The sequence below is a fragment of the Esox lucius genome, chromosome 17 (assembly GCF_011004845.1).
Source record: "Esox lucius isolate fEsoLuc1 chromosome 17, fEsoLuc1.pri, whole genome shotgun sequence".
NCBI lineage: Eukaryota > Metazoa > Chordata > Actinopteri > Esociformes > Esocidae > Esox > Esox lucius.
This window is the reverse complement of record NC_047585.1, coordinates 43221695-43243563: the sequence shown is the minus strand read 5'-3', so window position 1 is coordinate 43243563 and position 21869 is coordinate 43221695. Positions and strand designations below refer to the sequence as shown.

The 21869-nt window shown below is 42.4% G+C and overlaps 1 protein-coding gene across 1 annotated transcript in view; it reads left to right on the top strand.

Moving 5' to 3' along the window:
• asic1b (acid-sensing (proton-gated) ion channel 1b) overlaps window positions 1–21869 on the top strand; it is a 249148-nt gene that overhangs the window by 15974 nt on the left and 211305 nt on the right. Inside the window, exon 2 of the mRNA XM_029114206.2 lies at window positions 14541–14736. Within this exon, the coding sequence (XP_028970039.1) occupies window positions 14541–14736 (196 nt within the window). The remainder of the gene's footprint in view (window positions 1–14540; window positions 14737–21869) is intronic.

Here is a 21869-nt window from a genome sequence, read left to right as displayed (position 1 = left end):
GGGCGATATAGGAAAAACCCCTCCACTGATATTATTGTGATTGTATCTGGTGCCTGGTCCCTTACGTCCCACTGCTGAAGCTGCAGCTGTAACTGAGTTCTTAGCAACAAAACCAAGTCTTAAGTGCTCTCCTGGCAGATTTGTTTTGCTATAAGACGCTTGGTTGGGCACTTGGGCTATAATTCAATTAGGTTTAGGAATCCCGTAGTTACAAGTGAACGAGCATGTTTTGCTGTTATGGAGATGGATATGGGGGAGGCTTCTCCAGGCTGGCCTTACAGCCCGGCGTCGAACCACGTTTCAACCATGTTTGTTCAGTCACAACCGTTCACAGGGCAAGACTGAAACCACGTCAAATGGTTTCAAGACTGTTACTTATCACAGGACCTGTGGTTTTGTAATTGTTTGTTTGGCGTACATTATCATATAAAATGCTTAAGAAGGTTTTTGTAAGCAATTTGTATTCTGTTTCACTGTCATTGAAAGTTGGACCAATGGCACACAACTAATAGTCAGGACTAGACACAGTACCATATGAATAATGCAAAAATATAAATATAAATGAAATATACACAGGATTATTGAAATGTAAAGATCGTCCGTCCGTATAGTGTTCTTGATTACCAATCAGTTGGTAAATCAAACCACTGCTATAGCCTTTATTAAACAATGCTAGAAATGTCTGTCACTATCACAGCACTGTTCCTTGGTGATTTTTAGTGATATGTCTCTTACTGCTGATGCCCCTGGGCCATGAAGATTGGTTGAGATCACAATGTATCTGTCATCAATGGGGCTACCAATGCCGATGCAAGCCTTTGGGTATAAGTGAACTCTATACAGCTCTATGCTCTGAGCACAGCTGAAAACAATTCATTCATCTTTTTTAATTCCTTTGTCTTTAAGACAAATATTCTGTCCAGTGTAGATGACCTCCAGCATTTCTCCTTTTATGTCCCTTTTCTCTTTGTCTGATGTCAAACTTCATGCCCATTTGGAAGGATATGGGAGCTGAACCTCTCTAAACAAAACCTTGTTTTTGCCCACCCATGTCTTGTGACTGGGAACCCAGCAAACAAAATCACATACCTGACCCAGTATCACCCCCTACTTCACCCAGTATCACCCCCTACATCACCCAGTATCACCCCCTACACAACCAAGTATCATCCCCTTGATCACACAGTATCAGAGATGGGGACAAGTCACACATGGTCAAGTCCAAGCAAGTCTCAAGTCTTAACCATCAAGTCTCGAGTCAAGTCTCAAGTCACAGTTCAGATAAATCAAGTCAAGTCAAGTCAAGGGTTCACCCTAAGCAAGTCAAGTCGAGTCCTTATAAGTTTCAAGTCAAGTCAAGTCACAGTACTAAAGAGATGAACACACACACACACTATCCTCTGTTTCTGACGTGCGCTCGGTGCAAAGCTCGATTTCAAAATCAAATATTTTTCTCCTCCGCGGTACAATTTTTTGGGGGGACGAAGCGGAGGGATCTTGAATCAGCCTGAAGGGGTTGTATTCGCTATAACAACCACCTCGCTATACCTTATCCCGCTAATTACATGGCTACCTACCAAATAAATCTACAATTTGACACAAAATATTGATTTAAAAAGGAATTTATTGATTTAAAAACGATTGTATTGCTTCCTCTGAAGAAAATAGTCTGTTCCGTCTCTGGTTAGAATCCTGCTGCGTCCATAGCAACGCGCTGTTTTTCATGGCAACGGTCTGTTATCAAGAAATATCACGCAGTCTGCACTGGAATTCAGCCAATCCATGTAATAAGGGCTAATAATAACAACCTTATAAACTAATTATTGTGACTGAAAACTCTTCGAAATTTTTAGGTGCTAGTAATCACATCGGCGCCTCCATGTTAGCCTTTCATGCAGTAAAGTTAACTGTTATGGTGTAAGCACAATGCTATTTAGTTTCCACACGCGGTCCACAAACACTTAAATGCCCACATTTAATACAGACATTATAGCCTACGTGTAATAATATACATGCCCGCTCATTTTAAGATGCCCATCAACATTAAAATTCAGGCTATGCCACTGTTATACTCAAATTCCCTTACATCTATTTACCTGACATATTCAGTAATGATAATGGTCACATTTCTAACAAGAAAAAAAAACATAATATGCAACCAAGGCCAAATTATGACAAACAAAATATTAATTCATTACATTAGTAACTTAATCGATATAGATCTTAGTGAAACTGAATATAAAGAGATTACTTTCTTACCTTTCCTTGTGGTTCTTAAAATAATGAATGAAATTTGACGTTGTTGCATATTTTGCATCTGGCAAATCTTTTTTTATTCACACAGTTCAGTTCAAAGTCCTTGTATCCAAACGATACTATTTGTGGAGCTCGACTAACGTTACTGTCTGCCATGTTTGGCGGTTTGAATTGTGAATCGTTAAAGGCACATACGCTGATTACTGGTGCTGATGTCACAACATATAAAATAGTTTTATTGCTGTTTGTTTATTATAAGTTCAAGTCATTGTCGAGTCTTCTACTTCAAGTCAAGTCAAGTCTCAAGTAACTTGTTCTCAAGTCAAAGTCAAAGTCAAGTCAAGTCATTTTCATACTTTAATCAAGCAAGTCACAAGTCCTGAAAATTGTGACTCGAGTCCCCCACCTCTGCACAGTATCATCCGCTACATCACCCAGTACCACCCCCGACACAACCAAGTATCACCCCGTACATCACCCAGTATCACCCCCTACATCACCCAGTACCACCCCCTACATCACCCAGTACCACCCCCGACACAACCAAGTATCACCCCGTACATCACCCAGTACCACCCCCGACACAACCAAGTATCACCCCCTACATCACCCAGTACCACCCCCTACATCACCCAGTACCACCCCCTACACAACCAAGTATCACCCCGTACATCACCCAGTACCACCCCCGACACAACCAAGTATCACCCCGTACATCACCCAGTATCACCCCCTACATCTCCCAGTAACACCCCTGAAACAACCAAGTATCACCCCCTTGATCACCCAGTATCACCCAGTATCACCCTCTCCATAGTCCCAGAGGGATGAAACACTTCTGGTTTTCACCCTGTCCTAATCAGGAGAGATTCAGACCTGGTGGCATCAGGTGAGTTTATTTAACTATCAGGTAGATACAAAAACCAGCATAGTTTCTGGCTTCCAGGACCAGAATTGAAGAGCCAAGCTGTTGAGTCCAAGGGCAGGTATTACAGTAAGCCTAGCTTTGGACCGAAAAATCCTAGACTAAGCTTAATCTGTCTGCAAAACCATCCCAAATCGGACTACCAAACAGTAGTACATCGACTTTCTTTCTCACACTCTCACTGAGGCACTGTTAATATCTCTTGTGTTATGGGGTGCAGTGGATTATGGTAATTGTTGTTGATTACAACTGTTTTATGCACTGAACTAGAATAGGTATTAGGGTAATGAAACTACAACTCCCTTAAGCCCAGCTTTCCAGTTAATTTGTTGCACAGATTCTCTCATGAATTATTTAATATCTCTCTTGAGAAATGGCTTGTTGAGCTCATAAACAAAATGGTCTGAAACAGAATCTAACAAATGTAACCAACGTTAGTTAAATTCATTATTTAATTAAAAAAAACAATATTTTAGTTAGTTGCCGTAGTAGATCATTCACATTTCCGCACATTTCCGCACATTTCAGCACATTTCAGCACATTTCAGCACATGCCTAAAACTTGATCGTACCCACATTGCAGGATCACTGCTTTTTCAACGGTGACAATATCATGAGAATGATGAATCAATTCCATTCCTTGCAAGTAGTTACCTTGAGTTCAATCAGATATTCACTTGATTGATGTACCACGTCCATCAGTGTCCAGGACTTGCTCTCATTTGTACCATTGTAATTGAGCTATTTGTCTCAGACACATCATCTCCCCAATCACACTAAAAATGAGGGTCAGGAGTAAAGGTGTTCATTTTGGGGAGGGAAGGGGGGGGGTGCACTGCTCTGTTAGTTGTCAATGGGCTAGAAGCTTACTTTGTCTCCTTAACCCATCATTAGTTTGCTTCCGATGGGAGGAGATTTCGACTGTTGATCGGCTTTGACATTAGAAATGGAACGAGTTGATTAACCAAACTTTAACCGATGAGCCCTCTGAGTAACAAAACACAGTACACAGAAATGCAGAAGTACAATTAACTGACACATTGCAAGACTTAAACAGCACTTCTGACAGTTCAAGGTGAAGCACAGGTACTGTAAACTATAGTAAAATAGACATTTTGTTCAGTCATTAACACTTAAAATTTGTTAGGGTCAAATTGACCCGTTTTAAGATTTTGATAGGGTTAGGGAGTTAGGGTCAAGGGGTTAGGGTTAGGGAGTTAGGGTTAGGGGGTTAGGGTTAGGGAGTTAGGGGGTTAGGGAGTTAGGGTTATGGGGTTAGGGTTAGGGGGTTAGGGTTAGGGGGTTAGGGGGTTAGGGTTAGGGGGTTAGGGTTAGGGTTAGGGAGTTAGGGTTAGGGAGTTAGGGTTAGGGGGTTAGGAGGTTAGGGTTAGGGGGTTAGGGTTAGGGGGTTAGGGTTAGGGGATTAGGGTTAGGGGGTTAGGGTTAGGAGGTTAAGGTTAGGGGTTTAGGGTTAGGGGGTTAGGGTTAGGGGATTAGGGTTAGGGGGTTAGGAGGTTAGGGTTAGGAGGTTAAGGTTAGGGGGTTAGGGTTAGGAGGTTAAGGTTAGGGGGTTAGGGTTAGGTTATAGGTCTGAAATACCGTTTAGGTTATTTTGATCTGCGTGAAACTTGATGATATCCTCAAGACATATAAAACAAACAGTGACCAAATTTGACATTTCCAAAGGCCTCTAAAAAATAAAAGTTCCATTCATAATGTTAGGGTCAAAATGACTCAGTGATGGGGAATCAATGAAAACGCTTGTTTAAAATCCTGCTGAGTGCAGATATGGAGGAGAAACTGTCTTAATACACCTCAAAACACACACATATACACACACACACACACACACACACACACACACACTGCACATACAAACTATGCCTGCCATGGTCTGTGTTTGTTGCAGTACTTCTTTACAGGTCATATGAGGTAAAGCATTGTCACATGTTAGAGAGATTTCACCCACTGAGACCCTTTGTGATGTCTAACATCACAGGCAACATGTTCAATCACCCCTCACCAACACAAGCTATTATTATCTTTGTTACTATTGGAACTGAACTTTTCTTGCAGGAAAGGCTTTGTTGTGTAGTGTGTGGAAGGACCCAGGAAGCACTGCTCATAACCTTCCTGTGGTAATATCACTTATAGGGCTTGCTATGGTTATGAACAGCACTTCCAGGGTCCTTCCACACATTACATATGTTAATTTGCAATGTCCAAAAATGAATCAGCAGCTAGCTTGGGGGATACGAAGACAAGAATAGAAATATTCCATGCAAACTTGTCACTTGAGCGATTTCAGTTTTTATATTCGCCAGAGTAGTTCACTTCGTTTACTGTGACACAAGACCAGCACGTTGTGTGAGAATCAAAAAGCACATGGTGTGAGAGCCTTCCCAGAAAACTATCCTCCAGGAACATCATCATGGCTTACTGTGCAGAGATGACCAGCCCTGCTCCATCTGATTCCCTAACTTTCGATTTGTGTGTAGCATGTTTTGACCTGAAACATTGATGTTGTCACCATGATCATAATATCTGGACGTATTATTAAGCAGGACATTGTCTAGAACATTAAAAAGTATTGGTTCATTTAGGGAGCCCAGATGTCCCGGGTTCCCTGGGATTGTCCTGGTTTCAAGCTGGGTGTCCCGTGTCCCGACAAATATTAGTAAAACGCTAAAATGTCCCGGGTTTCCGACATTCACTACCAAATTGTCCCGGTTTTCACCACAATTAAAATCATAATAATACTGTAATGTTTCCACATACGAGTCAGAGCCATACAAACAACAGTGTAAAAGTGCAAAGCAACAACTCTCATCAAAGCTCAAAGTGCCACCCAGCTCTACCAACCACAAGCATGCATGATGACCAACATGCGTGTTTAAGCGCATAATGTGCAGTTACACAAGGGTCCCGGTTTGGGCGTTTGAAAATGAGGTCACCCTAAGTTAATTATGTCCATCATAGCACATAGAGACACATTTCTGGTTTTGGGATAAAAAACAAGTGTTCATCTTATGGTAAATGTGGTCTAACTGGACTATATAATAAAATAAAACTGGTAATTGTTATAATTTGTAATAAGTAATGAGTTATGGATGTCAAACATTTGTTGGGGGCTAAAATATCAATAGTGAGTCCTGGGTTGTGATTTAACACAGGGGTTAAAATGCTTGTGTGGTTGAAACAATGGTGTTGTAATGTTTTTAAGTTTGGATAATGCCACAATTCAATATTTTCTAGAACATATCATGCAATACAAGATAACTTATTCAAATGGTTTCTGAATTTAATAATGCATATCTACCTTTCTGGTTATTGGATTTTCCTGACATGGACGTTCTCCCTCAAAATTGCTTTTTATCACAACTCTGTGGACGTCCATTTCATACGAGCATTCCTGTTCTGCATATTATCCAGTCACTTGTTGTGTGAAGACGCTTTTGCCTCTAGCAACTGGCATTTTGATGGTTTATTGACACTTAGCATTTTATGTTTTCTTCCAGTAATTGCTTTGTGATTGTGGTATTGAATTGGAAAGCCAACCTGATGGTGGTGCGAGGGTTAAAGAGGCATTTCACCTGGGCGGCTCTTCGGGGGGTTTCCATCATGTTTCAGAGACCTCTACTCACATAGAGGTTTTCTTTACACACTATTAGCCCGAAGGAGCGCAGGAATGTTATATGGGTACTCAACAACACACTCTACTGTGTTAGGACATGTCTTAATGAAAAATACATTTTCATGTTTTCATTTCGTCCTACAAGTCAATCAGTGGTCCAAGATTGATAGGGCAATTGGATGTTTTTTTCAATGACATTCCTATCAGCAGGTACCTTGGGTAATGTGCTAGGTATCAAAATGTTTCCAGTTTCTAAAATACATTTACATTTTAGTCATTTAGCAGACGGTCTTATCCAGAGTGACTTATAGCGCACAGTTAAGTGCATACATTTTAAAATGGCTATCCATTTAAAATGGAATCCACCACACAGTTTAGCAGTAAGTGCAATCAATGAATTAGTTATCAGCAAAGGTCACTGCTATATAGAAGGCCATACAGATAAACATAGAAAGCTAACAAAAGACAACTGACAATGGAGGTGGAAGTGGAACTGTTTAAAGTACTCAATTAAAAGGTTTTCTGAAAATAGACAGAGACTGTTTTCCTGGTCTCCAAGGGAAGCGGGTTCCTCCTTTGAGGTGCCGGGACAGAGAAGAGTGATAGGAAAGACCATGTGAGGATTTGACCGGAAGGAAATGGGACAGTGAGAGTCGTTGGATTTGGAAAGCACGGATTGTAGGGTTAAAGAGGCAGATAAAAAGGATTGAGGAGCTGGGAGTGATGAGAGGATTGAGGAGATGGGAGAGATGAGAGGTTTGAGGAGATGGGAGATATGGGAGGATTGAGGAGATGGGAGATATGGGAGGATTGAGGAGATGGGAGATATGGGAGGATTGAGGAGATGGGAGATATGGGAGGATTGAGGAGATGGGAGAGATGGGAGGATTGAGGAGATGGGAGAGATGAGAGGATTGAGGAGATGGGAGAGATGAGAGGATGGAGGAGATGGGAGAGATGAGAGGATTGAGGAGATGGGAGAGATGAGAGGATGGAGGAGATGGGAGAGATGAGAAGATGGAGGAGATGGGAGAGATGAGAGGATTGAGGAGATGGGAGAGATGAGAGGATGGAGGAGATGAGAGAGATGAGAGGATGGAGGAGATGGGAGAGATGAGAGGATGGAGGAGATGGGAGAGATGAGAGGATGGAGGAGATGGGAGAGATGAGAGGATTGAGGAGATGGGAGAGATGAGAGGATGGAGGAGATGGGAGAGATGAGAGGATTGAGGAGATGGGAGCTGTTAGGAAAAGTGAACAAATGTTGTGGTGGCGAGAACAAGTTATAGAAGTGGTCAGGTGACTGGAGCGGTGTGATGATGAGATTAGCTGACAAAATGCAAATTCATTATTTAAAAATCATACAATGTGATTTTCTGGATTTTTGTTTTAGATTCCGTCTCTCACAGTTGAAGAGTACCTACATACTTGTACATGCTTTGTAAGTGGGAAAACCTGCAAAATCGGTAGTGTATCGAATACTTGTTCTCCCCACTGTGTGTGTGTGTGTGTGTGTATGTATATATATACAGCTCCGGAAAAAATTAAGAGACCACTACACCTTTTTCTTTCCTTTCCCAAAAAGTTGAAAAGGTAAGTTTTGAGTGAGGAACAGAAGAGTTCAATTTGCAGTGGTCTCTTAATTTTAACCCCTTCTATTAACATAACGCTGTGCATACAGTCTGTGGAGCTGTAAGCATACAACTTCAATGTGTCGCACTGGAAACATACAGCTCAAGAAGCTGACAAAGATACTTAATTCCCTTCAGTGAGAATCTATATTTTTCATATGGATACTCATCAGAGAAAGCCAGTGGGTTAAATCCAGAATTGATTGGTCAGTAGGCTGTGCTTTTATACGCGTTCATCTGTTATCTCGAATATAACCTACTCCGGAGCAGGTCAGCATAAGTTACCATGGCGATAGGTGACAACACTGTTCAGCTTGAATGGAAAGGTCACACTGAGAGCATGGAATTCAAAAGAGGAAATGGGTCAGTGAACAAGAGGGAAGAGGGAAAACCTCCAAGTTGAAGAAACCACGGAGACCTGATGCTCTTGGACTGTGGGTAAACACATAGTCAGATTAAGAGAGCTGCCAGAGTAGCAGTATTTTCTTGGGAAATCCATATTTCTGTAATGGCCAGGAAGTCAATGGCCTGGAGGGCAGGATGGGTCAAGTTCAATTTGGCCTTGTTGACAGCAGATGAGCCGTTCCAAACACAGACAGATAGCAGGCATTCCACATGGGTTGTCCAGGCTGGGAACTCAAGATTAGAAAGGTTTTTGCCCAGGAATTGGAGTGACTGTAGAAACGACGAGGAGACTGGTGTGCAGATATGGGAAAGAAACATTTTGGACAAAACAGACCGCAATTATAATTTTTTGTAACGCTGGACAACAAATGGGTACGACAGAACAACTGATTGGGTGTCTTCCTCACTTATCGGTGAAAGTGATCACGAATGGTGATAATGTTCTAGATTGCATTGAGGATATCTTGTATTTGTTCCTAAAACTAGCAGTTACTACATTATGTCAGCTACAGTGAATATAAATGAGCTCCATTGAAATTCCCCTTAAGTAACTAATATTCACCTGTCAATTAAACCCAAGGGCTGATTGATATTATGAAGTGCACTTTAAGATGGTGGTTATATTTGAAACCCTCTTGAATGTACATCTGATTTATTGGATTCACATGAAGTATTTAAATGTGCATGTGCGTGTGTGTTAGCGCGTGTTTGTGTGTGAGAACAGGTGTTGGGGGTTGATAGAGGCAGGCAGGCCCGGGGGGAGATAGCCTCACACTGATTCCTTTGAAGCGTAGGACAATTTTGGGCTTGTGGGGGATATACTTCCACAGTTAAAGGGAAGTCTGTATCTGTGGGCGTGTGTGTGCGAGTGTTCATGTGCTTACCACCAATACTTCAGAAATCACGCCAGATGGTTTATAAAGTGTTTTGCTTTTGATGGTGTTGCTACACACACGTTCTGATTGGTTCTGAGAGCACTTGACGTGAGTCATTGTACCAGCAACATCCTCCTGTTTTCCTTAATGTGGACTCTTTCATTGAGATGATTTTAATTGTCCTGCATGGCACAGTGATCAAAACGATTGTTGAAGTAATGACTTAACTGATGATCCATTTTCCTGGTTGGTACCTCATCCTGCTCTGTGCGCGTGTTCCTGTTTTACTAACCTGGTGGGCACCATGAATCTCCACAAGGAGAACGAGAGACAAATCTCACCTTTCTGGGATTTATTTGCTGTTCAACTGGAGGACAAATTGTATTTTTGGCTTAGGGGTTACGTTTAGACAAAACCTTCCTATTGGCGTTTTGTTGAGTTTGGGATTCTGGGTTATGGCTAGGTTATGAAACAGTGAAAATATTTGAAGTTTGATTAAGTTGGATTACATCCAAATGTTAAGTTGAATACGAAATAGTTTCCATTATTTTCTTTAAATGCACCCCCCTTTCCATCTGAATAATGTTTCCAAACTAATTTCTGCATAGTACCTTTCACAATTATTGGCCACCATTTTGTAGCTCAATGGAGACTCAATAAGAATAGAAACCTTTAACTGGGCCCAGCTTCCCAACAGCATTCCAACGTCAAACTTTAAACGTCATAAGCCGTAAGAGAGCTTTGGGAAACTGGCTTCAGGCTTTTAAAAATCCATGCATTTTAAATGTTTTACATTTTAGTCAATCAGCTCACACTATGGCTGAGTGCATTCATCTTACAAAAACACTCAACAAATTATTAGTAGGTAGGTTTTACAGATTTTATAGATTCAGTGCAGGTAGTATACAATTGAAAATATATTTTAGTGCTTTCCTAACCTTTTCTTGGTGTCTACCATCCTGTACGTTTTCTCTAGAGCCACAGTTGTCACCTACCTGACTTGGTATCAGGTATGCTAATTTAGGCTTAGATAGAAAACCTCCAGGATGGTATATCTCCAGAAACAGTGTTGAGTAGCATGGTGAACACCACAAAACAGAGGAACTTTTACTCTGATGGGTGGCTAAAATGAAGACAAAAATAAGACACACCTCCTTTTTTGATTGGCTGCACTTTGATTGGCTCCCCCGGCAGAATGAACAACAACACATCCCAGTTTTTTTACCATGACTAATTTGTGCACTTTTGCAATAAAAAATGTTTTTGTGCTGACTGTGTAAAATATGAATACTAAAAGATGACTATAGTAGATTACTGAACATCAGCTGGAATGACAGCGACACTGAAAGGTAGGTGAATGAGACACCTGAAGGACCTCAGCACTTTTTTCATGGGCTGTCGCTGACACATTGCTCAGCGCCATTGGTGTTTGGAGCAATTTCGTAGCTTTCATTACGTTTTTAAAAAAAACGACACTCTTCCGTTGAATATTCGACAAGTTTTCTAGAGTACGTTAACAAACCAAAGGGTGATTTTAAGTCTGAATGGGGAAAGGTCACCCTCTGGTGAGCAAAGCGTAAAGCATTTTGTTTTTTTGTCAGGCGGTTACAAATCCACCGTTGTTGTCGAACTGTGGCGCAACCAAAGCTAGTTCGGAACCATGGTGTGGCACAACCAAAGCTAGTTCGGAACCATGGTGTGGCACAACCAAAGCTAGTTCGGAACCATGGTGTGGCACAACCAAAGCTAGTTCGGAACCATGGTGTGGCACAACCAAAGCTAGTTCGGAACCATGGTGTGGCACAACCAAAGCTAGTTCGGAACCATGGTGTGGCACAACCAAAGCTAGTTTGGAGAAAAAGGTGCAGTGGTCTCGTAATTTTTTCCAGAGTTGTACATGAACAGGAGTTAGCATAAAGCATTCACTTCTAAACCTGGACAGGACAACTTCTAAATAGTATTCAGTGGAAAATAAGCCAGATAGATTTGAATTAGATTTCAGTTACCACATTCTGCTACAATACAACAAGCACAGTTCGTTACTGTTTCAATGGATACATCGTCACAGATTGGTCAGGATTAAAGTTTTATTGCTGACTGTGCACCAATTGTGCCACACCTCCTCCAAAGCCCAGGGTCTGTGTTCCATTAACCTGTTTACAGCCTCTATTAGAGATCATAAGAGTGTAATATCCTGTGAGTAAACGCGCTGTAGCACAAGGCATTGCACGTCTTGAACAATTTCACACCTCACAGAACAATTCCCTCTCTTGTCTCCCCAGATCTGAAACCCTTTTAGATCCATATTTTTTTTGCCCTATAGGGTAGACAAGAATATATTTGACTCAAAACGAACCCTCTGTGCTACATACAGATGCAGTATCTTTATTTGATCATTTTATGAAGCCAGTAAATGCCCCTTTTCATTTTTATAAGGTTTTAGCTCTTACTACAAAATTGCAATTGCAATGAACATTTCTGTTGCGGCAGGACAGTTGCTTGAGACTACCCCAAGTTGTGATATGAAATCTTTACATACCATTCTATTTGGTAATTTGGCCTTCAGCTGTTCCACGCCCCTCACTTTGAGAAGGCAGATGGTCCCTTGGAAGAAAGGTTTTCCTTCAAAGCAGCAATTTAACTTATGAAAGAAAAGACAATACAGTAGTCTTTTAAGCCTATTCAAAGACCAATGCGTGTTAATTAACATAAAACACAATTGGGCCCTGGACTGTCTCAGAGAGTTTGAGAATTTTAGAAAGTACCTTTCTTTTAAGTTTCTCATTGGTGAAAACAGGTAAAAGACAGACCAGACTGGCTGTCAGACAAAGTCAGACCACAGCTTAAAAAAATGTAATACAGAAAGGCAGATGTGGATGCAGACGGTTTCAACATCAGTAACTGTCACTCAGGCATTGTGTTTGGAGATGATTCTACAAACAGAAAGCTGTGTTGCTGCCTTGCATTATGCTCAGAAAAACAGTCCGTCCTTACTAAAGCCTAACATGAGCTTAGTGATGCTGAAGAGACACAGTATTTAATTCATGAATCATTTTGTATTGATTTATTTAAAGTTGTTGGTTTCAAGCAAATGTGAGTGTGGATGAAAAATTAGTTTTAAGCTAAATCTATATAATTGTTAATAATAAAAATAGTACCCCAAACCAAAGAAAAAGATGCCAACTGTTTCTCATCAATTTTCATTGTTATATTTTGCTATAGCTCTTGTCTGCAGTTACAGGTTTTGATTACAGTACACAGACCTCTGTTTTTGTTTTTTGTGCAGCTTCTGTCATTTGGCAAATTTACAATGAAAAGAGTGGTGTTCAGAGCAAGTCATAGATAAAGCATCTTCATTGGTCTACTATGTTCGGAGGGACAGATTCCTAACCAACCAATAAGCAAGATTTTTTTTTTGGGGGGGGGTCTGTCATAAGGCACAACACAGATTCCAAATCACATGATTTGGGATTGGAAGTGACAAAATGGACTAGCAAGCCCAATTTTGACCAGTCAAATTTGATCCCATTCACAAGGGCTACAAAGACCACCTTCTTTACCTCAGCTAGAGTGTCAGGGCCTGTAGTGGGCTGGACTAGGCAGTTGCAGAAGCTCCACATAAGAGAGGGCAGGTGAGTTGTTTTACTTCCCCTCAAAAATATTTTATTACCTACCCCGGGCCGGATGGAATGGCCTGACGGGCCAGAGTTGCCCCCCCCCCCCCTTGCAATAGGGCATGTCAGATATGCTGGATTAAAGTAAGAGGTTCCGCTTGTGTCTGTCATGATTGATGCTTGTTCTACTGGAGGAACTTGTGCGAGAGCGTGCCTTGAGCCGTGTGTGAGTTGTGCCTGACCAGTGTGCTTGACCGGAACTTTGGCCGGTATGTTTAACACTTTGCTTCTATGTGTTTTATTAAACTAAATCAAAGGGCCGTGGGAAATGCTGCCTGGCCACTCGTTCTCTGGGAGGTCCGTGACACAGTTGTCATGATCTCCTGTAGCTATTGAGTTGTAATAGAAATGTTCTCCTCAGCTGCCTGCTCTACCTGTGACTCTACCACCACCTCCACACACACACACACACACACTCACACACATACACACACACACTCCTCCTGCCCTCCATACAGCTTGCTCACTAATCATGGTGAAATTAATAGGTATAACATTAAAAAAAAAAGCTGTGTCATTGAATCGCAGACTTGGCAATACCAATCAACATATTGTGTACAAGGCACGTGACATTAGCCTCGTACACTTGAAATTACACATGACATGTGGCTCTTACACGTGAGGTTACACGTGACATGAGCCTTGTAAACGTGACATGTGCCTCTTACACGTGACATTACACGTGACATGAGCCTCGTAAACGTGACATGAGCTGACCTGCTCATGGATTGGGTTTGGGTGAACGGCACTCCAAATCTTGTGGACCAGTGGCCATGCCAATATCCATGCCTCTGTGTAAACATGGCCCTTCATTTAGGCTATAATAAAACAACCTTCGCAACGAAGGCATACAGAAAAGGTAACAGTCTTGTAACCAAATGTAGTAACTGCAGCAGGCAACAGCTTAGGCAAAATAAAGTTTTAATACATTTTCTTTTTTGCAAGTTGTCATATCATGTGTGAGTTTAATTTAATCATTTAATAATTGGTGCATGGATGGTTATTTCCAGAAACAATATAAAAAGTTGAGAACTGTTTATTTTCCATAGTGTGCTATCTTTGGACTAGTAATATCGTAACCGCCTCCCTGACCCGATCTCTAACCTGCCACGAAACTCTCCGGCTCTGCTCCTGCGCCAGGTACGAGATCAGGGACACTCATCTGGTGGAGGAGAGCGTTCTGGAGACCCTGAAGATCAAAGCTGACTTCCTCAACTTCAAGCCCCGCCCCTTTAACATGCGAGAGTTCTACGACCGGTCGGGCCACGACATCAAGGACATGCTGTTGTCCTGTTACTACCGCGGTGTGGAGTGCAGAGCTGAGGACTTCACAGTGGTGAGTCGCAGGAAAGTCCTAACGCCTTCACGCAGTTGTAGGCTCCCAGTGGATGTGATATTTGTCTGTGACGGTAGGATAGTCATCCGCTGTGATGCCAAGCGGGCCGCCGTCCTGGTACCACCGCTGAGTGGCGTGCAGCCGCAGACTGCAAAGAAGTATGGACAAAGCATTCGATGGGGTCACGCCTGTTCTTCCCCCAATGGCATATCTGAAGATCAGGAAGTCTCACTTTAGCATGTCGCCATCTTGGTACGTGCTAAAATGGATAATCTGATCCTTTAAAAAAACGACCCAATCCCGTTTTGACCCCAAAGCCGTACGCTCACTGCACTCAGATATCTGAGAGGATTGTATTGGTACACGTAGTATGGTGAATCTCACACCTAGATTACCAAGGGACAAGGCGGAGCTATTAATCGATTTTTCCCACCTGTCTAATCTTCTTGGATCTCAACAAGTCTGCAGGGTGTAGGCTTTAGGGATCCAGTTGGGATTTGGTCACTGTATGCATACTTTCTGCTAAACTACGAGGTGACAACGGCATGGTAACGTGCTAGTTGTATCCGCTGTCTGCCGTAGGCTCCCATGTATTGAATGTTTCCCTATGAGAGTATCCTACTCGTCTGCAATGAGGCTAAGCTAGCTGCTTTTCCGTTACGACAATGAGACCGTGTGGTGTACGGTTATCTATTATTGCTAAGCTAGCTGCTTTTCCGTTACGACAATGAGACCGTATGGTGTACGGTTATCTATTATTGCTAAGCTTTCGGGCCTCCTCTGGGTACGATGATATAGTGTTAATTTTCCTGAGGAGCAGATCTTGGCTTTAGGTTAGCAGACGGACACAAACTGTTCAGGGAAAATGTAACAATTACTCTAAGGAAGTGTCTACAAAAAGACCCCAGAAGCTGTATGTATGCTTATATATGTTTGTTAATAGGAACACGACCTGCTTTTGTCAGAAATTCTATGTTCCAGAGATAGTGATGATATGCTACAACAGTGATGATATGCTACTGTAGGGTGACCCACCAACACAGCCAGTCCCTGTGCTCCAGCATAAAGCAGCGTTTTTCAAACTCTCCACTTCTCAGGGACCCTCAGATAGATTATTCTATTCAAGGACTGGATGGTGTGCTAGCTGTGCAATACTTAATAATTTATGGTGGAATGGTCGGGGGTCCAAAGTGAGGGATGGACTGCAGGAAATATATACAGTACAGGACTGACAGCTTGGACTTTCCTGATCCATCTGATCTTTTACTTCAAAGAGGCAAGTGTCATTGTAGCGGTTTGGCTGAGGAGTACATTTCACACGTCTCAACCCGCTTTGCTAGCAGGTTCTTGTGGTGCAAGGCAGACCTTGGTTCTGAGTTAACATATGTAGCCTGATTGGACAAACCGACCAGCTCCGAAAAAAAGAAGAATGATGCGAAAAGATCTGATTTCGACTATCAGAAGTGGAGAAAATAAATATCAGAATTCGGCGAACCGCGTAAACACAGGATTAAAGCCTGCGTGAGGCACAGATTGCGGGTACTGTTTCAATGCCCACGTGTCTTACTGCATGTTTCTTTTGGCCGTCTAGATGATGCTTTCCTCGCCAGTGTAGCATTGAGCAGCAGAATGACAGCTCTGACCTCTGGTGCTTCAATGTCCTCTGACAGATTATCTGATCCTCAGAAGGTCCTTGTAGCGTAGCTGCACTTAAAGACATCCCCTTCATGCCTCGACGTTTACCCACTTTAAAACATCCGACACACCGTGTCTAGTCAGAAGAGAGTGCTTATATTCACACGTTTGATCTACTGTCACTTCTCAGTGTCAGATGATTTTTTTTGGGGAACATTGTTAACTAAATAAGCAAAGGGCAGTCCTTCGAGGGGAATATATTTGAACGTTCCCTGATCGCTAGGACTTGTGCCTGTCAAGAGATACAAACAGGATTAAGTACCGCCATAACCCCCTTGTTTAGATTTCCTACGCCGTTAGGAAAGTATTAAATAGGCGCAAATCTGTGTCGGCTACAAGGGCAATGCTGTGCCTCTCTACCATCATGTTGCGTGGCTGTATAAATTCCAATATGTTGCAGTACGTTTGACCAGAACCGTATTTTCCCACATACAACGAAGTGCACTTTTTAGAGATCTGTGGTGTGATCTGATGGCGCCAGCCGGCTTGGATCGGTCTGAAGTGTTACCAAGCGACCAGCGTGATATCCTTCGCTGAGGCGCTACTGACAGAGGCAACATCTGCATGCTTACACCGACACAAACATGGCCACCACAGCTCGCATGTGCCAACGGGTGCTTTTTCAGTGTAAATACAAAAATCGGCAAAATTCAACTGACTGAAGACTCCTGCCCGGCACGTTCTCACTTTGCCCTGGAAACATCCAGGGTTCCCCTGGGGCACGCTCTCCGAGGCCCTGAACCTCTGTGGCCTGTGAGTGAGGCGGGGGCGAGGCATTGATCGCAGCACCATTTAGTGATGGTACTGTAGAGTGATTATTCTACACTGGGATTCTGTATGGTGATAATACCATTGTTATGTACAGCCAATGTTATATACTGCTATAAATGGAGCCCTCATAATTCACTACCCATCAACAGTGTTATATTCAGCTATAGATGGAGCCCTCATAATTCCCTACCTATAAACAGTGTTATATACTGCTATAGATGGAGCCCTCATAATTCCCTACCTATAAACAGTGTTATATACTGCTATAGATGGAGCCCTCATAATTCCCTACCTATAAACAGTGTTATATACTGCTATAGATGGAGCCCTCATAATTCCCTACCTATAAACAGTGTTATATACTGCTATAGATGGAGCCCTCATAATTCCCTACCTATAAACAGTGTTATATACTGCTATAGATGGAGCCCTAGTAATTCCCTACCTATAAACAGTGTTATAAACTGCTATAGATGGAGCCCTCATAATTCACTACCCATCAACGGTGTTATATTCAGCTATAGATGGAGCCCTCATAATTCCCTACCTATAAACAGTGTTATATACTGCTATAGATGGAGCCCTCATAATTCCCTACCTATAAACAGTGTTATATACTGCTATAGATGGAGCCCTCATAATTCCCAACCCATCACCATCACTGGAGTTATTTACAGCCATAGAGGGAGCCCTTATAATTCACTACTTATCTTTAGGATGATGACTAGTGGCTTGAGAGTGAACGGTTACAGGAATAAGTTGGTGGCCTTTTACAGATCTGTAAAAACATATGAGTATTGATTTGACCTTCATGTCCTGGTGTTGTTATAATCACCCAAGGCAAAAGCCTCACCATTCTGTATCCACCAATCAGGCCGACAACACTTCCTGGTGGGACCAATCACTCTCAAGGCGTTTGGCATTTAAATCAATCAACTGGTGGGCGTGAAAGTACCAAATCCCAATAAGCTAACACAATGTTTGGCGTAGTCCCTCAAAACCCCCGGTCTGTCTCCTTTCTCAACCTTTACCTGATAATGTAGAACAAAATTTAGGAGAAAATAGCAGTCATTAATATTAAATAAGGCCTAGAGGTGGTGAATTAGCATCAATTAATATTAATGAAATGATAAGAATGGATGAAGAGGTGCCCGCAGGAGGTCCTAAAAAACACAATAAAAGCAGACAGAAACACAGAACTAAAGATAATATACAAGCTATGTACTATTTTTTTCAGGTGAGCAACTTGCTTTTAACAAAGAAACAAGCCTCTGCTGAATTTTGAAATCCCAATGTGTGATTGCCCTCAATAGTTACCCACCCCTACTTTATATACAGAACCATTTTATTTAGTGGTAACTAAGATACAGTAGAATTCGTTTCATGATTTATTTCTATGACTTTGAAATAGAAAGGTATGTTGAGCGTGTAAACTCAAATGCAATGGCAAATGTGTTTGCTTGGAGACATTCATCACTAATTCCAAACATAATAATCCTTCCTATTGAAATATGAATGTAAATAACGGAAGATTCAAGTCAATTTCTATGTGCCATGGTACTGAAAATTACCCGGAAAATAGTGGGTCTGCACTCATCTCTCTACGCTGTGGATGACATTGACCAGTGTTTCAGTGAACAAAACTTCAATCAGGTTGTGAAGAGATACTACAGAAATAGAGTATGAACACTATGATTGTTTGAAGGCAGCGGCAGGGAGAGAAATATAGTCTTTGAGACGTCAAAGCAATTTGTGGATCGTCTTTCTCTTTATGAGATTGGAGAATAATCTTCTGCCCGTCACCGGCAGTCATACACACACACACAGTCTGATCAGCAAATTAAAAAAACCTCAGCATACAGCAATATGTAATTTTAGCTATTTTGCTGGCTGCTGCCAATATTACAAGAACCTCGGGTGACAGCTCTGACCCCAGACTCCTACTAGCAATTGACAGTTATAGGTAAGGTCAGAGAAGGTCCGGTCAGGTAAGGTCAGAGAAGGTCCGGTCAGGTAAGGTCAGAAAAGGTCCGGTCATGTAAGGTCAAGGAAGGTCTGGTCAGGTAAGGTCCAGTCAGGGAAGGCCAAGGAATGTCTGGTCAGAGAAGGTAAGGTCATGGAGGGTCAGGAAAGGTCCGGTCAGGGAAGGCCAAGGAAGGTCCAGTCAGGGAAGGTAAGGTCAGGGAAGGTCATGTGTGGTCAGGGAAGGTCTGGTCAGGGAAGGTCAAGGAAGGTCTAGTCAGGTAAGGTCAAGGAAGGTCTGATAAGTTCAAGGAAGGTCCGGTCAGGGAAGGTCAGGTCAGGGAAGGTCCGGTCAGGTCAGGGAAGGTCCCGTCAGGTCAGGGAAGGTCCGGTCAGGGAAGGTCATGTAAGGTCAGCAAAGGTCTAATCAGGTCAGGGAATGTCTAGTAAGGTCAGGGAAGGTCAGGTCAGGGAAGGTCATGTAAGGTCAGGGAAGGTCATGTAAGGTCAGGGAAGGTCTAGTCAGGTCAGGGAAGGTCTAGTAAGGTCAGGTCAGGGAAGGTCGAGTCAGGTCAGGGAAGGTCTAGTCAGGTCAGGTCAGGGAAGGTCGAGTCAGGTCAGGTCAGGGAAGGTCTAGTCAGGTCAGGGAAGGTCATGTAAGGTCAGGGAAGGTCTAGTCAGGTCAGGTCAGGGAAGGTCTAGTCAGGTCAGGTCAGGGAAGGTCTAGTCAGGTCAGGGAAGGTCTAGTCAGGTCAGGGAAGGTCATGTAAGGTCAGGGAAGGTCATGTAAGGTCAGGGAAGGTCTAGTCAGGTCAGGGAAGGTCTAGTAAGGTCAGGTCAGGGAAGGTCGAGTCAGGTCAGGGAAGGTCTAGTCAGGTCAGGTCAGGGAAGGTCGAGTCAGGTCAGGTCAGGGAAGGTCTAGTCAGGTCAGGGAAGGTCATGTAAGGTCAGGGAAGGTCTAGTCAGGTCAGGTCAGGGAAGGTCTAGTCAGGTCAGGTCAGGGAAGGTCTAGTCAGGTCAGGGAAGGTCTAGTCAGGTCAGGGAAGGTCATGTAAGGTCAGGGAAGGTCTAGTCAGGTCAGGTAAAGACGGGAAAGGTCCAGTCAGGGAAGGTCAGGTCAGGGAAGGGTGGATGTTGTGGTCCCTCTCATTTCATTTTGGTAGAGCACCACCATTACGGATCAGTAAAAAAGTATTTTAACTTAAAATGCATTACTGGATGTACTACTGGAAGTCGCCCTCCATCAAAGCATTTCCTAAAATGACTTAGGTGTGGTTTGCACTGACAGAAGCACTCCTGATTGAAACGTTATGATTAGTCATTCAGAAGACATGCTGTATTTAGACTCCTAGCTTTATTCCCGGTGAGAGGAGAAACTCCATATAAGTCACCTCTTCCACTCAGCTGTACTCAGCTAACACTGAATGTGTAATAAGATCCACTTGTCACGGCTTGAGGCAAAGAAAGCAGGACAAGACTTGAAGGGAAACAAGGCCATCTCCGACGTTTAGACTAAGTCCTGGAGGGAATGGCATTTGGTTGGACACAGTGTTGTCATGATAACAACATTTCGAGTTTGATACTCACATATCAGATTTTAACCTCAAAATATTCAGTGCCAAGATGCCTGATACCAGAATGATACCGTGGCAGAACATAAAGAAAGCTAATTAACTACTGGGATTATAATGTCTCTTAGCCTTGAACAGTATGTTGGGTGTAAAGTTGCAGTTGAGATGTGGGACACAATCACTTTTATTAAAAAGGATGAACAAAGGAGAAAAACAGGAAAACGGTTGAGGGCAATAAGAAACTGACAGGGGCTGTGGGATTCCTGCTGTGCCAGGAAGTGACACTGGTAGAATAACCATGTAAAATTCTCAGGAGGGTTGCAGGACACAGGAAGTGACACTGGCAGATTAACCATGTTACATTAATAAATCGTCAATAACAATAACAATAACAAAAAATATAACCCCATATCAAATAACAGAAGAATATCTTTAATAAGAAACAGAATATTACCCCTTGTTATCGGCATGTTCAGAGGCAGATTTGAAAAATAGTTAGAAATAGTTTTACAATGTTGTACTTTGATTCATGTTGTCAATGTTTTTTGATTATTGGTGACATAAAACATTTTGAGAGCGTTCTAGGAAATGGCTAGTCGTAGGAAATGTAGGTAATAAATATGATCCCGTTATTAGCAATCCACCGCATCCTTTTATTTTTATAAAATTAAGTCACATCATAGTCTTTTCCAAAGTGTTTACCAGATAGCTAGCTACATTGCTTACTTTCCGCTAAAAAAGATACAGAACAACTGGATTTTAAAAGGCTAGCTGAAAGGGTCTATCTAATAGCATAATGTGCAGTGGTTTTCCAGTGTATTTAAATTGTGATGATGTAGTCCTATAACCACTGGAAACTGCCGATGATGGGGGCGTCTGAACATTTTGGAACGTCAGCTAACCTGCCCTGTTCCCAGGAGATATCAGGGTGCCGTGTTATTTTGGGGATCATCAGCTAACCTGCCCTCTTCCCAGGAGATGTCAGGGTGGCGTTTGAGTTCTAGCCTTCCTTGCAGAATACGGCTTTGAAAACGTCTTTTGCACAAAGGTTTACTAGCGGTGTCCAGGGTTCGCCCTCGTTGTCAATTCTTTAGGTTGCTTCTTTTGTCAGTTTTGAGTTGTGGGTGTTGTGTA